Source organism: Hypanus sabinus, chromosome 2, assembly GCF_030144855.1.
Source record: "Hypanus sabinus isolate sHypSab1 chromosome 2, sHypSab1.hap1, whole genome shotgun sequence".
Taxonomy (NCBI): Eukaryota; Metazoa; Chordata; class Chondrichthyes; order Myliobatiformes; family Dasyatidae; genus Hypanus; species Hypanus sabinus.
In genome coordinates this window covers 94,878,458-94,900,105 of record NC_082707.1, presented here as the reverse complement: position 1 = coordinate 94,900,105, position 21,648 = coordinate 94,878,458, and the positions used below count along the sequence as shown (strand labels likewise).

At 42.7% G+C, this 21,648-nt stretch overlaps 1 protein-coding gene across 6 annotated transcripts in view; it reads left to right on the top strand.

The window, feature by feature from the left end:
• LOC132381197 (cilium assembly protein DZIP1L-like) overlaps positions 1 to 21,648 on the top strand; it is a 162,034-nt gene that overhangs the window by 13,738 nt on the left and 126,648 nt on the right. For 5 of the 6 annotated variants that reach the window (XM_059950507.1, XM_059950493.1, XM_059950500.1 and 2 more), the window contains exons 2-5: positions 5,222 to 5,806; positions 14,028 to 14,112; positions 17,083 to 17,207; positions 18,012 to 18,173. In XM_059950507.1, coding sequence (XP_059806490.1) covers positions 5,297 to 5,806; positions 14,028 to 14,112; positions 17,083 to 17,207; positions 18,012 to 18,173 — 882 coding nt within the window. In that variant the 5' untranslated portion in view covers positions 5,222 to 5,296. Of the gene's footprint in view, positions 1 to 2,322; positions 2,412 to 5,221; positions 5,807 to 14,027; positions 14,113 to 17,082; positions 17,208 to 18,011; positions 18,174 to 21,648 lie in introns of all 6 variants that reach the window. The other variant, XM_059950518.1, reaches the window with a different exon arrangement.

Here is a 21,648-nt window from a genome sequence, read left to right as displayed (position 1 = left end):
TTTTGGGGTACTTGGAAAGCACATAACAAAATAGGCCAATATCAATATGGTTTCCATAGGAGAAAATCTTGTCTTACAAACCTGTTGGAATTCTTTGAAGAAACATGAGCAGGATAGACAAAGGAGAATTGGAGGATGATGTATACTTGGATTTTAGGAAGGCTTTTGACAGGATGCCACACATGAGGCTGCCAAACAAGATAAGAGCCCAGGGTATTACAGGAAAGATACTAACATGGATAGAGCATTGTCTGCATGGCAGGAGGCAAAGAGTGGGATTAAAGCGATCCCTTATGAATTGACTGCTGGTGACTAGTGGTGTTTCACAGGAGACTGTGTCGCAACCACTTCCTGCTATGTTATATGTCAGTGCTTTGGATGATGAAGTGGGTGGCTTTGTGGCCAAGTTTGCGGACGATATAAAGCTAGATGAAGGGGCTGGTAGTGTTGAAGAAGCAGAGAGGCTGCAGAAGGATTTAGATTAGGAGAATAGGCAAAGAGGTGTCAGATGGAATACAGTCTTGACAAGTATATGGTCATGCACTTTGGTAGAAGGAATAAAAGCATTGACTATTTTCTAATTGGTGAAAAAATTCAAAAATCCGAGGTGCAAAGGGACTTGGGAGTATTCATACAGGATTCCCTGAAGGTTAATTTGCAGGTTGAATCAGTGGTCAGGAAGGCAAATGCAATGTTAGCATTAATTTCAAGAGGACTAGAATATAAAAACAAGGATGTAATACTGATGTTTTATAGGACATTGGTGAGATCTCAGTTGAAGTATTGTAAGCAATTTTGGGCTCCTTGTTTAAGAAAGTATGTGCTGACATTGGATAAAATTCAGAGGAGGTTTACAATAATGATTCTGGCAATGAAAGGGTTATCATAAGAGCAGTGATTGAAGACTCTGAGCCTGTACTTGTTAAAATTTAGAAAACTAAGGGCGGATCTCATTGAAACCTATTACATGTTGAAAGGCCTGGATAGAGGGGATGTTAAGAGGAGATTTCCTTTGGTGGGTGAGTCCAGGACCAGAGGGCACAGTCTCAAAATAGAGTGACAGTCATTTAGAACAGACATAAGGAGGAACGAGGTGGGTGGTAAATCTGTGGAATTCGTTGCCACGGTTGGCTGTGGAGGCCAGGTCATTGGGTGCTCTTAAGGTGGAGGTTGATAGGTTCTTGATTAGTCAGGATGTTAAAGGTTATGTGGAGCTGGCAGGAGAATTGGCTTGAAAGGGAAGTGGTCTAAGTGACATCTACTTTTGGACCTTTCAGCTTTCCAAGTATCTTATCCTCCCTTCTGTTCCCCCCCCCCCCTCCCCCGGACTCTTTTGAATTCTGGCATACTTCTAGTGTCTTCCACAGAGAAGATTGACACAAAATACTTATTAAGTTCATCCGCCATTTCGTTGTCCCCTATTACTCTTCTTCAGTGTCATGATCCAGCTTTCTGATATTCACCATCACCTCTCTTTTTCTCTTTGTATAACTGAAAATATTTTGGTATCCGCTTTGAAATTATTGGCCAGCTTACCTTCATGTTAAAACTTTTCTCTCCTTATAGATTTTTTTAGTTGCCTTCAGTTGTTCTTTAAAAGCTTCCCAATCCTCTAACTTCCCACTAATTTTTGCTTTATTATATACCATCTCTTTTGCTTTTAATTAATCTTTGACTTCCCCGTCAGCCACAGTTTCCTCATCCTCCCTTTAGAATACTTCCTCACCTTTGGGATGTATCTAAATTGTGCCTTTATAGTTCCCCGCAGAAACTCCAGCCAATCTATTCTGCTATCATTCCTGCTAGTGTCCCCTTGCAATCAGCTAATTGAACAAGACATGATAATCTGATAGCAAACATGAAGAAATCTGCAGATGCTGGAAATTCAAACAACAACACACGCAAAATGCTGGTAGAACACAGCAGGCTAGGCAGCATTGAAGGATCTCGGCCCGAAACGTCGACATCGCTTCTCCCTATAGATGCTGCCTAGCCTGCTGTGTTCTACCAGCATTTTGTGTGTCTTGATGATAATCTGATAGCCAGTTTGCGGTTTGCATATTGTCATGCTCTTTGCATCCTGCGGGAATGATGCACACTACTTAGAAATTGCAATGCCACCTCTCAGAATTTATGTTTATGGGAAAAACTTGTCCCTTGCTTTCCCTACTAGAGTTTTTATTACATGGTTTTAAGAAATTTAACAACAGTATTAAGTAAACTTTATTACATTTTTATTTTATTTGTTTTCTTATGCCTCTAAAAGTGAGCAAATTGCCAGTCTGCTCCTAACTGTATTTTCTCTTTCTAAACCTTGGTGAGACTGGTGACCCTAATAGAAGAAAAATGCCCAAAAGCAATTAATAGAGTCTGAACTGGACGCGAAGCAAAGTGGAGAAAAGTTGTGGGAGGTGAGTGATTTGTGGTTAAAGATGCAGATTTTGAGCAGGTTCCTATCCGTGAAATAAGGAAGTAGGGTTTAGTGCTTGCTGCAGATGGATTCAACATGTGCACCAAATGAGTCTGATAACTAGCGGATGAGTTATGTGGGTGATTGTGGGCAATAGATGGTATGTGAAGACATGCCTAGAGAGGTTGTAAAAATAGGGAGTGATTAAGACATGGAGGAGGTTGTAAAGACGTGGAGGGGGTAAGCAAATGGAGGAGATTTGGGAAAATAGGGAACAATTGAATTTGACATTTTGTGCCAATTAGAGTTGACAAGGTCAAGGACCAAATGGGAATAAGCCTTAATTCAGGATTGCTGCAGATGAGGGAATCCTTGTATTGCATATGATTAAGCTTTTGGCAGTCTGGAGATTGACACAAGGATGATGGTGGAAAAGAGACTGGTGGTCTTGTGGTAGTGATGCTGGGCTAAAAGTACAGTTACTGTTGCTAAGATGAGTTTGAAGGTCCACCCGGTCCAAGAGAATGTTGCGGTTGGGATGCAAGGAAAGGAGCAAACGTAGTGTCCGGAATTTTACTGGAAGTTGGAAAGGAAGGTTGGTCAACTTGGAGATTTTTGTTCCTAATTCAAAGCAATATCAAACTTGCCACTGGGTAGAATGTGACTTTGATGGCGAAGTAGAGCTGTTGTCTGATGTATTTTGTGGAGGGAGCAGAGTATCGACAAGGACCATCATGAGAAAAGAAAATATATTAGCGCTCTTTACTTAGATGGTTGCAAGACAGAGGAAGGTTGGCTGAAGGAGACAATTTCATTGTGATGAAGAGTTTGAGATCTTCCTTACTTCCGAACAGGTATCCAGAGCAGAAGCATGATTTCTCGGTTTTAAACATACGGAAAATGCTGGAGAAACTGTGGAGAGAGCAACAATTGTTAATGTTTTGGCCCTGGGACCAGTCTTCTTTATTTGTTTTCCATTATAGTTTCTCTGTGGCATGCCAGTAGATCACTAAATGGTTTTGCACATTGGTTGTTTGTCAATCTTTGATGTAGTTTTTCATTGTTTCTATTGTATTTCTCTATTCTACTGTGATGTCTGTAAGAAAATGAATCTCAAGGTATTACGTGGTGACATATACATATATTCATAATGAATTTACTTTGAACTTTGGAATATGATCCAGCCAGATAGAGTAACGAACAAGCATACCACCATTGCAACCTTCAGTTTGTAGTCTTTACAGCCAGTAACCTTTTAAAATATGTGCATCCTTTAACTGTATTGAGTATTACTATGAGTATAATGAGTATATTATGAGTATAAACGTGCTTAACAAGGGTGAAAAATACTTTATTGTTAGTAGCTTCAACCAACAGAATTCAGCATTCACCAGTATCAAGGAAGTGGAGTTCCTTTGCTACTGGTCCCAATACTACCATCCCTTCCCCCTCTGCACAAATCCACTGCCCCTCCACAAAGGAGGACTTCCCACCTGTGCAAAGCTCTCAGCATTGAGAACAGAATGAAACTGATGACAGCAACACTAAATCATTGTTGATTACTGTCCGGGCTTTAGAGCTCCTTGCAGGCAAAGGCAGTTGAATGAATTAATTTTCTTGGAGCAGCTGTAAGTGAGAGGTGATAGAGACAAGGACCGTCTATTGGTTTAAGCTGTTCAAAGGGATGAATAGGTGTCTTGTGACTTCTTCTGTTATCATATCAAACAGCGCAGTGATCTTCCTGTGTCCTGCTGAAGGGTTTCGGCCTGAAATGGCAACTGAACTTTTTTCCATAGATGCTGCCTGGCTTGCTGAGTTCCTCCAGTATTTTGTGTGTGTTGCTCGGATTTCCAGCATCTGCAGCTTTTCTCTGGTTTGTCAGTGATCTTCCTTGTTTTCCTGCCTCCTCTCTTGAGCACCTCAACTTATTGCCTTCTTTTCTGGGAAGCACCTACTGTCCATTATTTGCTGCCTTCCTGTGGGAACTCATTTGTCCTCCCATTTAGTTCCCAATTGGTGATTTCCCTCTCAACACTACTTCTTTGGCCCCTCTGGCAATTTTTCTGTACTCCTGTAGTGACTCAGTCTTCTCCCCACACCATCCCCTGCCCCAAACTTGCTTCCTTGCCATACTTTGCCTCAAAAGACTATATTTATAAAGAATCCAGCTGCACTTCTGACTTGTGGTGCCAAGTAATGGGATTGTCGTGGAGTCGAAGTGAGATACAGAATGGAAACGAGCCCTTCTGCCCACGGAGTCAGTACTGACTCTTAAGCATTTGCACTAATCCTACAAACCCTTCAAAAATCACCCGGAATTCTACCTCTCATCTGGGGACAACCTACCTACCCACAAGCGAAGTTTTACAGTGGCTAGTTATCCAACCAGCCCACATGTTTTTAGAATTTGGGAAGAAATCAGATCATCTGAAGGAAGCCCACACAGTCACAGGGAAAACATATGAACTCTGCACAGAGTACTAGAGGTCAGGATTGAACCAGGTCCCTGGTGCTGTAAGGCAATGGCTCTATTAGCTATGTCACAATGTCATCCACAGGTCTTGTCGGTGCGGATGGTTCATGAATTGTGCAGCGCAATTTAAGATTAGACGTAAAGAAATTCTTGCGTGCAGCCTCCTTAATGGATGGGGATGAAAGGTGAAGTATTGCCAAATGCTGATTGTTTTTCTGATTGGGAAAATAAATGATTAGGTAGCTTGTGAGAATGGGGTGTGTTATTCATGGGTCCGTGGAGATGGTAGTCTTAAAACAGGAGGGTTTGATAGTGATGTTTCCTTTTGTTCTCCACAGCCTTTCCTCAGCAATGTCTATTACCGACCTCAGTTCCACCGCCTGACACCACAGCTTTATCACCAAGCAGAGTTAATGATATCATCGCAGAGCCAGTACACGGGATTTGGAATGGGCTTTGGGAACTTGCCATTGGGCACTGGTGGGTTGCCCGCCTTCAAATTCTGTTCAAGACATGAAAGCATAGACTGGAGGCGGTTCAGTGCTATAGATGTGGAGCGAGTGGCCAGGGAACTGGATATTTCTGCCCTCCAGGAGAACATCATGAGTGTGACCTTCTGTAACCTGGACTCTGAAAGATGTCCCTGCTGTCAGAACCCGGTTGACCCAGTCTTATTGAAGGTATTCAAGCTAGCCCAACTAAACACAGAATACCTTCTTCACTCTCAGGACTTCTTCACAAGCAGCATTCAAGCACTGGAGGAGCAGCTGCAGTTAACCTTGGAAGAGCTGGGGAAGAGCAGGGAGGAAATAGCTAAGAAGACGGAGGAGCTGAAGGCAGTGAAAGAGGAGGGCCGACGTCGCAAGAAGATGATTGCCACTCTTCAGCTGCTTGTACAGGCAGGAGCCAATAACTATCATAAGGTACTTGTGCCTTCAATCTCAGTCCTATTTGTAAAGATTTGCCTGTTTGTGCGTGAGAGTAGGTCACTGGCTCCTCAAGCCTTCACCACCTTTCAATATGATCTTGGCTGATCTGCCCCAGGCCTTAACTCCTCTACTTAGCCATTTGCTCACAATTCCTTGGTCTCGGAACAATCTACTTCCTTTAAATACACCCAATGATCCAGCTTCCACAATCCTCCAGGACAGAGAATTTCAGAGATTCACCACCTGCTGTGAGAAGAAATTCCAGCAGACCTCAGTTTTAAATGACATCCCCCTGTCATAACTGTGTACCCTCCTTCGTCTAGTGGAAACACTTCCATATCTATCCTGTTCCTTAAGGATATCCCAATAAGATCAGTCTCATTCTTCTAAATTGGAAAGGATACTGATCTCATTTCTTTAGCCACTAATGATTGGACAGCCTTCTTATCCCTGAATATAGCCTAGTGGATCTGTCAGAAAGAAAGAAGGAAAGATTCACTTTATTTTTCTCTTATAGACTGTGTCCAATGATGTACACCCTTATGCCTTTTCCGAAATAAGGGGACCAAAACTGCACACAGTACTTCAGACGTGGCTTCACTGTGTACATCCCAACTTCAAAACAACAATCCTTTCAAGATAACCACAGTTGTTTTTCTTACTAACCACTGGATGCACCTGCAAGTGGTCACTTTTTTTGCAGCTTATGAGCAAGAACATTTAGGTTGCCTTGCACATTACTCACCCCCGTTATTTCTTCATTTGGATAATATGAAAGTTTATTTCAAATCTGGCTGATGCCATGGTTAATAGTAGGGGTCCATGGCATGTGAATGACTGGGAATCCCGGCAGTAGAGCCTTGACAGGATTGCAAGAAGCAGTGTCTCTGGGATGGAAAGCAGTTAATGTTTTAGATTTGAGACTCTAAATCAGAGCTATCAGACTCAGGAGTAATATTACCATGTATTGTGACATTTATTGTCTTTGTGGCAGCAGTACAGTGCAATATATAATAATAGAAAAAAATCCATGAATTGCAGTTAACATATGTATGTGTGTGTGTGTATTTTTGTTGTTTAACATTTGACTAAAAAATAGTTAAATAAGTAGTGCAAAAATAGAAATAAAAAACTCGTGAGGTAGTGTTCATGGGTTCAATGTTCATTCAGAAACTGGATGGCAGAGGGGAGGAAGCAGTCCCTGAATCGCTGAGTGTGTGCCTTCAGGCTTTTTGATGGTAGCAGTGAGAACAAGCCATCACCTGGGTGATGGGGGTCCTTAATGATGGATGCTGCTTTTTTGAAGCATCACTCCTTGGAGATGTCCAAGACACTATGGAGGGAAGTGCCCGTGATGGACCTGATTAAGTTTACAACTCTCTGAGCTTCTTTTGATCCCGTTCCATAGATGCCCCCTCCCGTACCAGATGGTGATGCAGCCAGTTAGAAAGTTTTTAAACCTTTTCTCACAAATGCTGCCTGATGGTGAGTGTTTCCAGCATCTTTTGTGCCGATTCACAAAATTGTCTGCATCCTTGGCTTTATTTTTGATTCCCAGCAGTGTTATGTGAGCTTGTTGCCGGCTGTGCTTTGGCATAGAGCAGTAAAACAAAGATGAATAAGTGCTTAAAGAAGATTGCAACAGTCTTGTTCTATTATTTTTCTTAATTTGGATTCTGACCTATTACCCAGTTTTTTATGTTTCTATTACAGACAGCCTTTCCTTGTGAAGCATTCACTTAAAGGTGCTGTTCCAGTAAAAAAAACCCATGCCAATTCCATAGAATGTTTGTGCTCCAAGCTGATGTTGTATGCTGCTTGCAGGTGTAATTAGGTAACCTAGCAGCCAAATAGCACACTGCAAACTCTCATTAGCAGGGATGTTAATTATCTGACTCTGTTGTTTGAGCAAAGATACCAGCTGGGTGTCTTGGGAAATTTGCCTCTCTAGATAGAGTCACATCTACCCAAGAGGACATTATGTCATCTAACAGGCATCATCTTTGACAAGGTCTCCTCTGGGATTCTGACTTGGATTACATTCTCATGTTTCTGGTTTAAGACATGATGCCGCAAACAGTTGCTTGGTAAAACAGTTTTGAAGCACGAAATTTAGAAGGACATTATTGTTAAACCATTTCTGTTTACTCAGGGGATAGAACCGGCCAACACTAGAGAACTGAGAGAAACTGGACCCAACAAATTTGCTCCATGTGGTATATCTTTGGATGCTTGAAGCTACAAGTGTAGATGTAGAAACTTTGTGAAGAAGTGGGGGAAAAACTGAAGCCTATTTGGGTAAAACCTATAAATTATATTTCTTGCCCCTGAGTTAGAGCACAGGGAGATTGCATAAATGAAATTCAATAGGTTCAATAGGTACATTCAACGTCAGAGAAATGTATACAATATACATCCTGAGATTCTTTTTCTTTGCAACCATCCACGAAAACAGAGGAGTGCCCCAAAGAATGATTAAGAGTTAAATGTTAGGACCCCAGTTCCCCCCTTTTATGCACAAGCAGCAGCAAGGCAACAACCCCCCCCCCCCCCACCAGCAAATAGACATTGACGTCCTCCACCGAGCACGCAAGTGTGCAGCAAAGCATCAATAAAGACACAGACTTGCAGCACCCCAAAGACTACTCATTCACCTGGTAATTGGACATACCACAGGCTCTCTCTCTCTCTAATAAGGAAAAAAGAGGTGTCCCTGATTTTACAGGGAGAGGGGAGACATAACAAACAGATCGCCGGTTTATAATGTTAAAAGTCTGTTGTGTCACTTTTTCTGAGCAGCTGTTTGCCCAGAGAATTGGCCCCAAGGCTCTAGTCTCTGGACACACAACCACTGGCAGCTAACTAGCTGCTCTCGATGTTCTGTGTTCTCCCGTAACGCCGCTGTCATAGGCACCGGCCTTGAATCAGCCCGTCTCCAGAGGCACGAAAATCCAGCACCCTGAAGGCCCAAGTCTTCCAGGCCGCGTCCTTGGGATATCAAGAAGTGTCCAGTCGTGAGACCCTGAGAGCGGGTCTCATTCCTGCAAAGAGCCAAAGTAAGGGTGTAACTCCAGGTCAGGGTCTTCAAAAGACACTGGAAAAGGGAAAAAGAGATATCAAAGTTAGAAATAGGGCTGTTTCCGAAGGAGAAAGCAGAGGAGTCACCGTTTCGAGGCATCTTGACTTTGCTCTTCACTCTGATTGATAGAGTTTCTGCTGTTCTGAAAATTAGACCTTAAAATGCCCACCTTTAATATCCCAGTTATACAGTACATGCATGTGGAAAAACACAATAGGTAGTACTGTAACTGCTTTTACACTGTGAGCCCTGTACAGCTCCCAGCGGGCTAGAGAGCAGTTTTTGGGATGTTCAAACAATGAGGCCATAAGACCATAGGAGCAGAATTAAGCCATTCCTCCCATCGAGTCCGCTCCACCATTCCATCATGGCTGATCCATTTCCCTCTCAACCCCTATTCTCTTGCCTTCACCCCATAACCTTTCACACCCTGACTAATCAAGAATCTTTCAACCTCTGCCGTAAAAGCATTCAATGATCTGGCCTCTACAGCCGTCCGTGGCAACGAATTCCACAGATACACCACTCTCGCGCTAAAGAAATTCCTCCTTATATCTGTTCTAAATGGATGTCCCTCTGTTCTGAGGCCGTGCCCTCTGGTTCTAGACTTCTGCACCAAAGGAAGCAACCTCTTCATGTCCACTCTATCTAGGCCTTTCAATGCTCGGTAAGTTTTAATGTGATCCCCCCCATCCTTCTAAATTCCAGCAAGTACAAGCCCAGAGTCTTCAATTGCTACTCATAAGATAAACCTTTCATTCCTGAAATCATTCTTGTGAACCTCCTCTGAACCCTCTCTAATGTTAGCACATGCTTTCCTTAAATAAGGGGTCCAAAACTGCACTCAATACTCCAAATGAGGCCTCACCAATGCTTTATAAAGCCTCAGCATTACCTTTTTGCTTTTCTATTCTAGTCCTCTTGAAATGAATCCTAACGTTGCATTTACCTTCTTGACCACTGATTCAGCCTGCAAATTAACGTAGGGAATCTTGCACAAGGATTCCTAAATCCCTTTGCACCATGGATTTTTGAATTTTCTCTTCATTTAGGAAATAGCTTAAACTTTTATTCCTTCCTCCACAGTGTATGACCTGTCAGTGTATTCCATGTGCCACCTCTTTGCCTAATCTCCTAATCTGTCTAAATTCTTTTGCAGCCTCTATGTTTCCTCAACACTACCTACCCCTCTGCCTATCTTCATATCATCCACAAACTTGGTCACAAAGCTTTCAATTTCATCATCTCAATCTTTGACATACAACATAAAAAGAAGTGGTCCCAACACTGACTCCTGTGGAATATCACTAATCGCTAGGAGCCAATCCGGAAAGGATTCTTTTATTCCCACTCTTTACCTCCTGCCAATCAGCCAGTGTTCTATCCATGATAGTATCTTTCCTGTAATATCCTGTGTTCTTACCTTATCAACAGCCTCATGTGCAGCACTTTGTCAAAGGCCTTCTGAAAATCCAGGTGCTCAACGTCCTCTGTTATTAGCTCTCCAGTGTCATTTTCCAGCGGTCCAATATTTTACTCTTTATATATCTGAGAAAACTTTTGGCATAATTTTTGATTTTATTAGTTGGCTTACCTTCATATTTCATCTTCACCCCCTTTATTTTTTTTAGTTGGTTTCTGTTGGTTTTTAAACATTTCCCAATCCTCTCACTTCCCACTACATTATGCTGTGCTCTCTTTCTTTTATGTTGGCTTTGAGTTCCCTTTTCAGGCGGGTTGCTTCTTTGAGATGTATCTAACCTATGCCTTCTGAATTACTCCAGAAACTCCAGCCATTGCTGCTCTGCCATCATCCCTGTTAGTATTCCCTTCCAGTCGACTTTGGCCAACACCTCTCTCATTGCTCTGTAATTCCCATTACTCCACCAGCTGTAGTACTGATACATCTGACTTCAGCTTCTCCCTCTTAAGCTGCTGGGTAATATCTATAATATTATGATTATTGTTTCCTAAGGGTTTGTTTACCTTAAGCTCCCTAATCATATCCAGTTCATTACAGAACACTCAATCCGGAATTGCCTTTCCCCTAGTGGGCTCAGCCACAAGCTGCTCTAAAAAGCCATCTTGGAGGCATTCCACAATTTCTCTGTCTTGGGATCCAGCATCAATTTGATTTTCCCAATCTATCAGTATATTGAAATCCCCCATGACTAATGTGACATTGTCCTTTTGATGTGCTTTTTAAATCTCTTTCTGTAATTCATTGACCACATCCTGGCTATTGTTCAAAGGCCTGTAAATAATTCCATCAGGGACTATTTACCCTTGCAGTTTCTTAACTCTGTGCACAATATTCTACATCTTCCAATCCTATGTCACCTCTTTGATTTAATTTTTTTTACCAGCAGAGCCACTCCTCTGCCTACCTGCCAGTCCTTTCAATTGATTGTGTACCCTTGGATATTAAGCTCCTAACTACAATCGTCTTCCAGCCGTGATGAATTCATGATACCCACAATGTCATACCTGTCAATCTCTAACTGTGCTACAAGATCATCTACCTTACTTTGTGTACTGTGTACATTCAAATATGACACATTCAGTCCTGTATTTGTCACCCTTTTCAATTTTGTCCCTCCTTTTACACTGCAGCTCATCCCACTGACTGCAATTTTGCATTATCATCAGCCTTTCCTTATTGACAATCTCACTATCCACTACCTCTGCTTGTAAGCCAATATCCCTCTCCTCAGCCCTATCACTCCGGTTCCCATCCCACTGCCAAGTTAGTTTAAACCCTTTCTAAAAGTTCTCGCAAACCACCCAACAAGGATATTGGTTCTCTTTGAGTTCAGGTGTAGCCTGTCCCTTTTGTACAGGTCACACCTTCCCTGGAAGAGATCCAATGATCCATAAATTTGAATCCCTGCCCCCTGCACCAGCTCCTCAGCCACGCATTCTGTTCTTGTGCATGGCACAGGCAGTAATCCAGAGATTGTTACCCTGGAGTTCTTGCTTTTCAGCTTTCTACCTAGCCCCCTAAATTCGCTCTTTAGAACCTCCACTCTTTTCTTTCCTATGTCATTGGTACCAATATGTACCAAGACATCTGGCTGCTCACTCTCCCCCGTTTGAATGTTGTGGGAATGATCCGAGATGCCCCTGATCCTGGTACCTGGGAGGCAACATACCATCTGGGTGTCTCTATCGAGTCTACAGACTCTTGTATCTACTCCTCTGACTATGGAAACGCCTATCACTACTCCAGCCCTTCTCTACTCCTTCTCTCTGAGCCACAGTGCCAGACTCAGTGCCTAGGGCCCAGTTGCTGTAGCTCTTCCCGGTAGTTTGTTCCCTCCCCACGGTATCTAAAACAGTATGCTTGTTATTGAGGGATATGGCTAGAGGAATACTCTGTACTGGCTACCTATTTCCCTTCCCTCTCTTGACAGTCACCCATTCACCAGCTTTCTGCAACTGAGGGATGACTACCTCCATGCATCTCCTATGTATCATCTCTTCAGTCTCCTGTATGAGCTGAAGGTCATCGAGTTGCAGCTCCAGTTCTTTAACATGTTCTCTGAGGAGCTGCAGCTCAGTGTAATTAGTGCAGGTATGGTTATCTAGGAGATTGGAGCTATCCCAGGATTCCCACATCTCACACACAGAACAAGACACAGCGCCTGAAGCCATTTCAATCCCGTAACTCTACACTAACAGATGAAGAATGAGCAAGAAAAAGCTTACCAGATACTTACATTGCTCACGCCTGTTTTTGCCCGAGCCTGTTGAGCTGAAGCTGGAAGTTTTCCTACTCTAACACTGTCCCACTTCAACAATAGCCACTCCGCTTACCTCTGCCTTATTTTTATTTGACCATGCTAATGAATCCTCAAACTCTGGATGGCCACTGTTCAAGCTCCACAAAAAAAGGTTACGAAGCGTTGATTTTTAAAGCTCTCTCCTCGACTTGTGTGAAGTCACCTCTGAACTCTGATTGGTTGCTGTTCAAGCTCCGAAAAAAATCAGCTAATGGTTATTAGACTTTCTACTGATTTGTATCAGTGAACAGCAACTGGATAAACCAAAAACACAAAATGCTGGCAGAACTCAGATTGGTGAATCTGTAGTTAATGATGGAATCATGTAGCTTGGTTTAAAAAAGGAATTTTAAACACAATCAGTTCCAAACTTTTTAATATAACTTTTCCTGAGAGAGAATGTGGTCATTGATACGTGATTGAAGATGGATATTAGTTTTATCAATTTAGAAGAAATGAAGGGAAGCTCTTTTCAAGTAAAGTTTTGAGCCAAATGATGTAATTTGATTGGATGTATCTGTTTTTAAGTAAACAATACAGTTTTCATAATTTTTGATGTAAGTGTGGGAAAAAAATCAAATCTGAAATGTAGTCTTTAACAATTGGGAAGAGTATTAGTTAATTATGCTAATCTGGAAGTGATGAAGTGAAGCTCCTGGAGTTGAAGACATGAAACAAGACAATTAACCAAATTAATCTTTGAATGTACATAAATGTTTTTACCAATAAACCAATACGTAATTCTCCAATTCTGGCACAAAGGCTTTTCTTGTAATGAGTTTGTATAGTATTAATCCAGCAATGATTTTGCATTGATTTACAGCTATTAATTCTATTTTAAGTTGGCATTACACCGGGGAGTTTTCAGGACGGTTGGTGTGAGAGTAAGTGACAGTTGGGTGTATTTTACTGGGATTTGCATTTAACCATGTTGATTCTGAACTGGAGATAGCCGATGTTTAGATTGTATTCTTGAATTGGTGGCACAGTTATGAGAGCTGCTACCTCATGGTGCTAGTGATCTGGATTTAATCTTGACATTGGGTATTATCAGTGGAGTCTGCCCATCCTCCCACATATCTAAGATGGTTGGTAGGTTGATTGGCTGGAGTAAATTGCCCCTCGAGTGTAGGTAAAATCTGTGAGGAGAGTTGATGGGAATGCAGTGAGAATGAGTGTGGGGGATATTAATGGGCAGACTACATTGTTAGGTGAACCACACAACCTTGATAGACTGAATAGTCACCTTCTATGTTGTAAGTGAGTATGGATATATGAAAATGGTTCCATTGTCCAGCTTAACTCGATGAGCATTACATAAATCCCAGTTTCTGATTCAGTTTCTTCTTTGCAGTGCCGACTCTGCGACAAGGCATTTGTGAACTATTCCTTCCTGCAAGGACATGTCGAGCGGCGCCACCCAGAGGTCACTCATGCTGGTGAGGAGTCTTTCTCAGCTTTCCAGTCAGGATCTAAAACCGGAACCAAACGTGCTGGAATTGTTTGGCATATGACCTACGGTTCCAGGACGCATTGAGCTTTCCTCAGGATTCCTATGGTTTTGTTTGCTTACTCTTTCCATTTGGAATTCAATAGATGAACTGCTGTTACTTACTCACTGCCCAGCACGCTGCTGTGTTTGTTCTCCCCCTCTTGTTGTGTTCAGAGCTTCCTTCATGGTGTCAGTGGCTTCTTCTCGGTTTTCACCACTGTCAGCCATGCACGTTCTGGGTAGAGACTCAGCAATACCCTCACACTCAGATATAGAAGGATTCTTCATTGCTGTTTCAGTAACAAATTTGTTTTGCCAGTCAGTGATGTTAGCCCTGAGCAGAACCCCTGAACCTGGAGGACTGGGGGACTTATTCTGGCCTCATTGGTATGGGTGACCCGATTAAGAGCCAAAGCATAAATCCCTGACTCCAGCCAGCATAGCTTTCTGGATCATTGAGGTATGCAAACCTCCAAACCACGTCATGCTTGTGGTCCTCTTGGAGGATGAACTGTTGTCGTTGCCATTTAATAGCTTCCTGAAAATTGGTTCTAGAGATGTTGTTGAGACAGGAAAAAAAATAGTTGTGGAATCATAGAATAATACAGCATAGAAACAGGTCCTTTGTCCCAGTTTGTTCAGGGTGATCAAAATGCCCATCTAAGTTAGTCCCATTTCAACACACACAAAATGCTGGAGGAACTCAGCAGGTCAGGTAGAATCCATGGATGCCTATTTGCTTGCATTTAGCCCATGCCCATTTAAACCTTGACTATCCATGTACCTGTCCAGATCATAGTTACCTCAACTATTTACTCAGGTAGCTCGATCTATATATGCACCACCATCTGTGAAAAGATGTTGCCCCTCTAGTCCCTTTAAATTCTTTCCATGGATTTCACCTTAAATCCATGCCCTCTAGCTTTTGATTCTCCTTCGCTGGGAAAAAACGATGGTATACATTTACTCTGCCCATGCCTTTCGTGATTTTAAACACACTCCTGCACTCCACTGTCCTGGGCTACCCAACTTGCCCTGTAACTCAGGGCCTTGACCCCATCTACATTCAAAGAACACTTATTATCAAAGTCTGTACACAGAATTCAACCCTTGAGATTTGACCTACCGTGGGCAGCCACAAAACGAAGAAGTACCTTGGAACCTGTTCAGGAAAACATCATACAGCCAACGTGCGCAAACAGCAATAAGTGAACGAACAACACATAGAATATCAAACGTCAATCCAGGATTCCAGGAGGATTCAGTTGAGCTCAGTTCATCACTGCCACCAGCCCACTACCTGCTGCAGGGCATTCTTTGCTGAAGTGCCTCAGTCTGTATTGATTAAACAACTCGAAAACAGCAAAATAAAAGAGTAGCCAGAATTCAAGAACCAATGTATCATGAACCTCAAAGTCCCCCACAGCCTCGCCAATCAATCTTTGAACTGTGGATCCCAGGACTGCTGCATTTTGCCAGCAGCTAGTGAGAGGGAGTGGAAGACCGGTTAAACACAGGCAGATGGCACTGTCAGTCCTCCACCCTTGTCCTCAACGACTTCAACCTTGCTCGACGCCTGAATTGAAGTGAAGCAATGGAGTCGATCATGGGCTCGTACCTTCAATGCCCCAGTCAGAGAGAAGCAATAGAGTTGATCAAGGGCTTGGACCCTCAGTGCCTCAATCAGTGAGAAGCAATGGAGTTGATTTAACATTTAATATGTAGTGGGAGCTTATCTCCACTACCCCCCTCTCCCACCCGGCTATTACAGCCTTAGGAGCCTTATTTACCTATACTCATCCCATTTACCCTTTTATGTCTGTAGCCTTATATGCATAGGTGATTCAAGTACCTGTCTAGAAGTTCCTTAAATGTTATGAGAATACCTGCCTCTACCACCTCTTCAGGAAGCTAACTCCAGCCGCCCTCTGTGAAGAATCTAACCCTCCTACCTCTCACTATTTATCAATGTCTTCTTATTTTAGGCACCACCATGGGAGGTAGGTTTTTATGATCTATTACCATCATAATGTTACTACCATGTCATCCCTCAGTCTCTTCTGCTCTCTCATATCATCCCTCAGTCATTCCTGCTGTGTCATATCATCCCTCAGTCATTCCTGCTGTGTCATATCATCCCTCTGTCATTCCTGCTGTCATATCATCCCTCTGTCATCCTGCTGTGTCATATCATCCCTCAGTCATTCCTGCTGTGTCATATCATCCCTCAGTCATTCCTGCTGTGTCATTATCATCCCTCTGTCATCCTGCTGTGTCATATCATCCCTCTGTCATCCTGCTGCGTCATATCATCCCTCTGTAATCCTGCTGTGTCATATCATCCCTCAGTCATTCCTGCTGTGTCATTATCATCCCTCTGTCATCCTGCTGTGTCATAGCATCCCTCAGTCATTCCTGCTGTGTCATATCATCCCTCTGTCATCCTGCTGTGTCATATCATCCCTCAGTCATTCCTGCTGTGTCATTATCATCCCTCTGTCATCCTGCTGTGTCATAGCATCCCTCAGTCATTCCTGCTGTGTCATATCATCCCTCTGTCATCCTGCTGTGTCATAGCATCCCTCAGTCATTCCTGCTGTGTCATATCATCCCTCAGTCATTCCTACTGTGTTATATCATCTCTCTGTCATCCTGCTGTGTCATATCATCCCCCAGTCTCTTCTGCTCTCTCATATCACCCCTCAGTCTCCCTGTTCCAGGAACATGAAAACAAACTTATCCAGTTCCTCCTCATAACTGAAACAGTACATGCCAAAACATCTGAGTGAACCTTCCCCGTGTAATCAGATTCTTCCTGTGGTGTGGTGATTTGCCTGGCCTTTATTGGATGTGACGAATACAAGGTCTGTCGGCAGGATCTTGCTTTTGACATATTTGTGTTATGTTGTCCTCCCAGAAAGGAAGACGAAGCAGCAAACCGAGCAGATCGTGGATGAGATCGAGGAGCTCAGGGAGCGGTTGCGCATCAGCCAGTCACAGCTGGAAGTCGAACGGGAGGCTGATTCTATCAGGCGAAGCCAGGTCAGTGCCTGTCAAAAAATATATAGTGGTTGAGGTCTTGTCATGCTGGGCTGCGACAACAATGATGTTGAGATGTCCATGATACCACAGAAATAACTCACTATATTCTACTGGGTCATATTCAGATTCAGCTGGAGGAGAGGACTTTATGATTGGAACTAGCTTGGGTGAAGGGAAACTTAACGGAACAAGTCATAGATTCACATGGTATGGAAACAGGTCCTTTGGGCCTCCTTGCCAATGCCAGCTGTTATGTCCACGTCTGTACTGTGTGTTGCCTATTCAAGTGTTTGCTCAGATGCTTCTTAAAGATTGTGAGATACCTGCCTCCACCACCTTCCCAGGCGGTGCATTCCAGATTGCCCCGTCATGTGGCTTGCAGTATCAGTCCTATTAGTGGACCATTGCCAAATGATCATTTGACTGATAGCTGTGTCGCTTGGTTAGGGAGTTAACTTACAGTTCAGTGACTCTACTGAAGCAGTGCCCAGGATTGTTGAAACTTGAATTGCACATGATGCTGTTTATCCTTGAAGCTCAAGGAAGGTTGGATTGTTAATCCCTGGCTCTGCAACTGTTCCATCCCTCCATACCAGTGATGGGGTGGTCAGGGAACTTGGCCCGGCACATGGCATGACGTATTACAGCTCCACATTGCACATGGATGCTGGTGGAGTCATGGCTGTCCATGTGATCAGATCCACGATGGTGGTCCTTCCACTGAAGTTACCCATTACTGTTGACTTTAAATGAATGAAGCCATTTGAGTTTGATTTAGAGAAGTGGTCCATGTGTCTCAACCAGGAATCGGAAAATATCCGTAGGAGAGAGGAAGAACTGAGGAAGGAATTTGAAAGTTGGAAAGAGGAAGAAAGGAAAAAGATCTTTCAAGAAATGGATAGCCTGCGACAGCAACTTCTAATGGAGTTCCAGGGCGTGGCATCAAAGAACCTGTCTATTGAAGCAGTAAGTGAAATGTCTTTGCAAAAATTTGTTGCATTTGGTGCGACATTCCATGAATGCACTGGGTACATTACTGCATTGGGTGTTAAAGGTCAACAGCACAGAAAAGGGTCTATGTTAAACATGCTTCATACAAAAACAGGAATGAGCCATTTAGATTCTTGTACTTGCTCTGCCATTCAAGAATATCATGGTTGACTCTTTTGCCAAATGACACTTTTCGGCACCAACCACACAACCCTTAATTCCCTTGTATCCAGAAGTCATTGACGGGTCTCTGTCTTCTGAGCCTTTGGAGCACACCCAGGACGAGAGTGCAAAGGTTCATTACCCTCTCAGTAAAGACATTTTTTCTCATCTCTCTCTTGAATAACCAATCCCTTATTTTGAGACTGTGACCCCTGCTTCTTGACATCCTAGTCAAGGCAAATGTCATCCCTGCATCTAGGCTGTTAAGCACAGTGACACAGTTGGTAGAACCTCCCCCTCAGAGCTCCAGCAACTAAGGCTCAATATAAACTCAATGAGATTTTTGCATCAGTCTTCATTGTGTAAGGCGCCAAAAGTTTGCCAGAAATTTGAGTGTGACAGGGGCAGAGTGAGTAAAACCGTCATTACTAAGGAGAAGGTGCTCTTGAAGCCAAGAGGTCTGAAGGTAGATAGGTCACCCAAACCAGATGGACTACACCCCAGGGTTTTGAAAGAGATAGTTGAAGAGATTTTGTGGATGCATCGGTAGTGATCTTTAAAAAGCCACTAGATTCTGGAATGGTTCTGGATGACTGGAAAATTGTAAATGTTACTCCACTTTTTAGGAAAGGAGGGAAGCAAAAGACAGGAAATTATAGGCCAGTTAGATGGACATCAGTGGTTGATAAGGTGTTGACTCCATTATTAAGGATGAGGTTTTGGGGTACTTGGAAGAACACGATAGAACGGGCCAAAGTCACCCTGGTTTCCTTTAGGTGAAATATATGTGACAAATCCAAAATCTCTGGACAGAACCTGTGGTCAATGGAAGTAGAAAGGCTTTAGTTGAGAACTGGTTATGAGTGATTAATGAAATTAGAGCTGTATTCTTTACCATTGGAAGATTTACAGGTGATCTTATTGAAACGTATAAGATCCTGTGGGAGCCTGACAGGGTGGGCGTTTCCACTAGTGGAAGAATCTCGAATGAGGAGATAGTTACAGAATACTGTGGTAATTATATAAAACTCCTGTCAAGCAGTTCAGACAGAGACTGATGGGTTTTCTGTCCCAGGGAGTTGCAGAGGCTAGATCAGGCATGGGCAAACTACGGCCCACGGGCCATATGCGGCCCGTTAAGCTTTTTAATCCGGCCCGCAGAACTTGATGAAATTATATTAATAAACCTTGTTAACGTTTTTTCCCCGCAATACTGGCGTTTTCCCAATAGATGACGCACTCTATATACATTTGTGGCGACCCATTTCCTGGCACATTCGAACCAGCTCACAATTAGCCAGCATTCCGGCTAAGGGAGATAGCCTGCGGGGATTTGCGAACACAGAGTTTTGGAGCCTCTGCGCAGGGGGGCTGGTTGAGGGAGGCTTAAAAGTGAGGCTGGGGATTTCGAATAAAGTTTTTTTCTTCGACTGCAGTTACCGGCTCCGTGTCGTAATTTTAGTGTTGCATGTAGCACACCGCTACACATTGACCTTTGTTGAGGTGCAGCGTATTACTCCACATTTGCGCTTTACTCTTTGTTCGGCTCGACCTATTTGTGTGAACAGGTGTTCAGCGTCATGAACATCAACAAAGCCAGCCACAGATCCAAGTTAACTGACCAATACCTCAGATCCATCCTGAGAATCGCCACAACAAAACTAAATCCAGACTTTGATGCGCTGGCTAAAAAGGGAGACCAACAACACTGTTCCCACTGAAATTAAAAATGAGTTTCTTCGTTGTGTTATGTAAAAAATGCATTTGAAAATATTTTTTTCAATAAGCCTTACATGTTACATGTCATTTCTGTTAAGTGATGGACATGAGTAGTGCGCAGGTGCACGTACGTTCTCAAAATAAAAAATGCGCTCCAGATCAAATAACGCGCTCCGCATACTGGCGCGCTGTCACTGTTCTGTCCTTGTGCTGGTTGTTGTTGAGTTTTGGCACAGGGGACAATTGAATAAGAAGGAGCAGGACAAGTAGACCTGCACCTCCTACCGTTTTTGAAATAAAGACAGTCAGGAGGAGAGTGATGATGATAATATCTTGAAGGATAACATAATTTTCAGTGCTTTAAAATAATAAATGTTACTATTAAAAAAAGCTGTATTTTATTCATTTAATTTTCAGTGTTTTAATAGTCATTTCAATAAATAGCTAAATACCATGGGACTTCAAAGACAGATATTTTGTTGTAATGCATTTGTTCATTTTCAATTGAAATTAAAGCACATGTTTTCTACATATCCCATGATATTTTATTTTCTCTTATGAGGTGTATTACCAAAACACTCCGTCCATCTGCTCCTGGTCCGGCCCCCCTGTCAAATTTTAGAACCCTTTGTGGCCCTCAAGTCAAAAAGTTTGCCCACCCCTGGGCTAGATGATAAGGGTAAGTTAGAGAGGAAGTAGATAGATTTTTGGATGATCGTGAAATTGAGGGCTTAGGGAAAATGCACAGAAAAGAGGAGATGAGGCCTGGGGCAGATCAGCCATGGTTATATTGAATGGCAGAGGAGGCTTTAGCAGACCATTGGCCTACTACTCCTATTTTCTTTTGTTCTTGAATGGTGGCTGACTCGAGCTACTGAAATACATGGTCATCTTGACACCTCTCTGTTCATTCTATCTAAGCATTCCATCTGTTACTAAAGAGTCCTACAAGATATTAGACTTCATTCTCTTCATGGATATAAATTGACAATGTTATATTGAAAGTGTATTGGTACCACTGGAGTTGCTCTGTAATTCCAGTGGGAGCCCTGAATCCAATACTGTCATTGTTTGCTATATTTACTATTGTCAGTCATTCAATCAGTGTTGGAGGGCTGTGTAGTCAGTCAGTGACAACTGAAGACCAGTGTTTGACCCCTGTACATTTGACCTGTCTTCTGTTGTGAGGCAGACTTGTAATGAAGATTAGGAGTGGCCAGTAAGCAAGGAACAGTAGTCCATGAGTGGTGACTAGGCCTCAGGGGGTGGATCCTGCAGCCAGTTCTTTAATCTGCCCTGCCAGTCTTTGACAGACATGTTGAGAGCCTTTTGAAGTGCTATACAACGTACCTTTAAAAATAATTTAGTCTATTTATATAATTATATTTAAAAAATGATATATCTATTTGACAAAAACGTTTTATTGACAGAAACATTAACATTAATTAGAATCATTAATACTAATTAGAATCATAATATTAATTGGAGAAGTTAGCCCAGACTTAGCTTTTCCATTTAGTTTGGTGACACCAATTCAAAGGCCCTGTTGGACACTCTAAGCTTGAAGTGT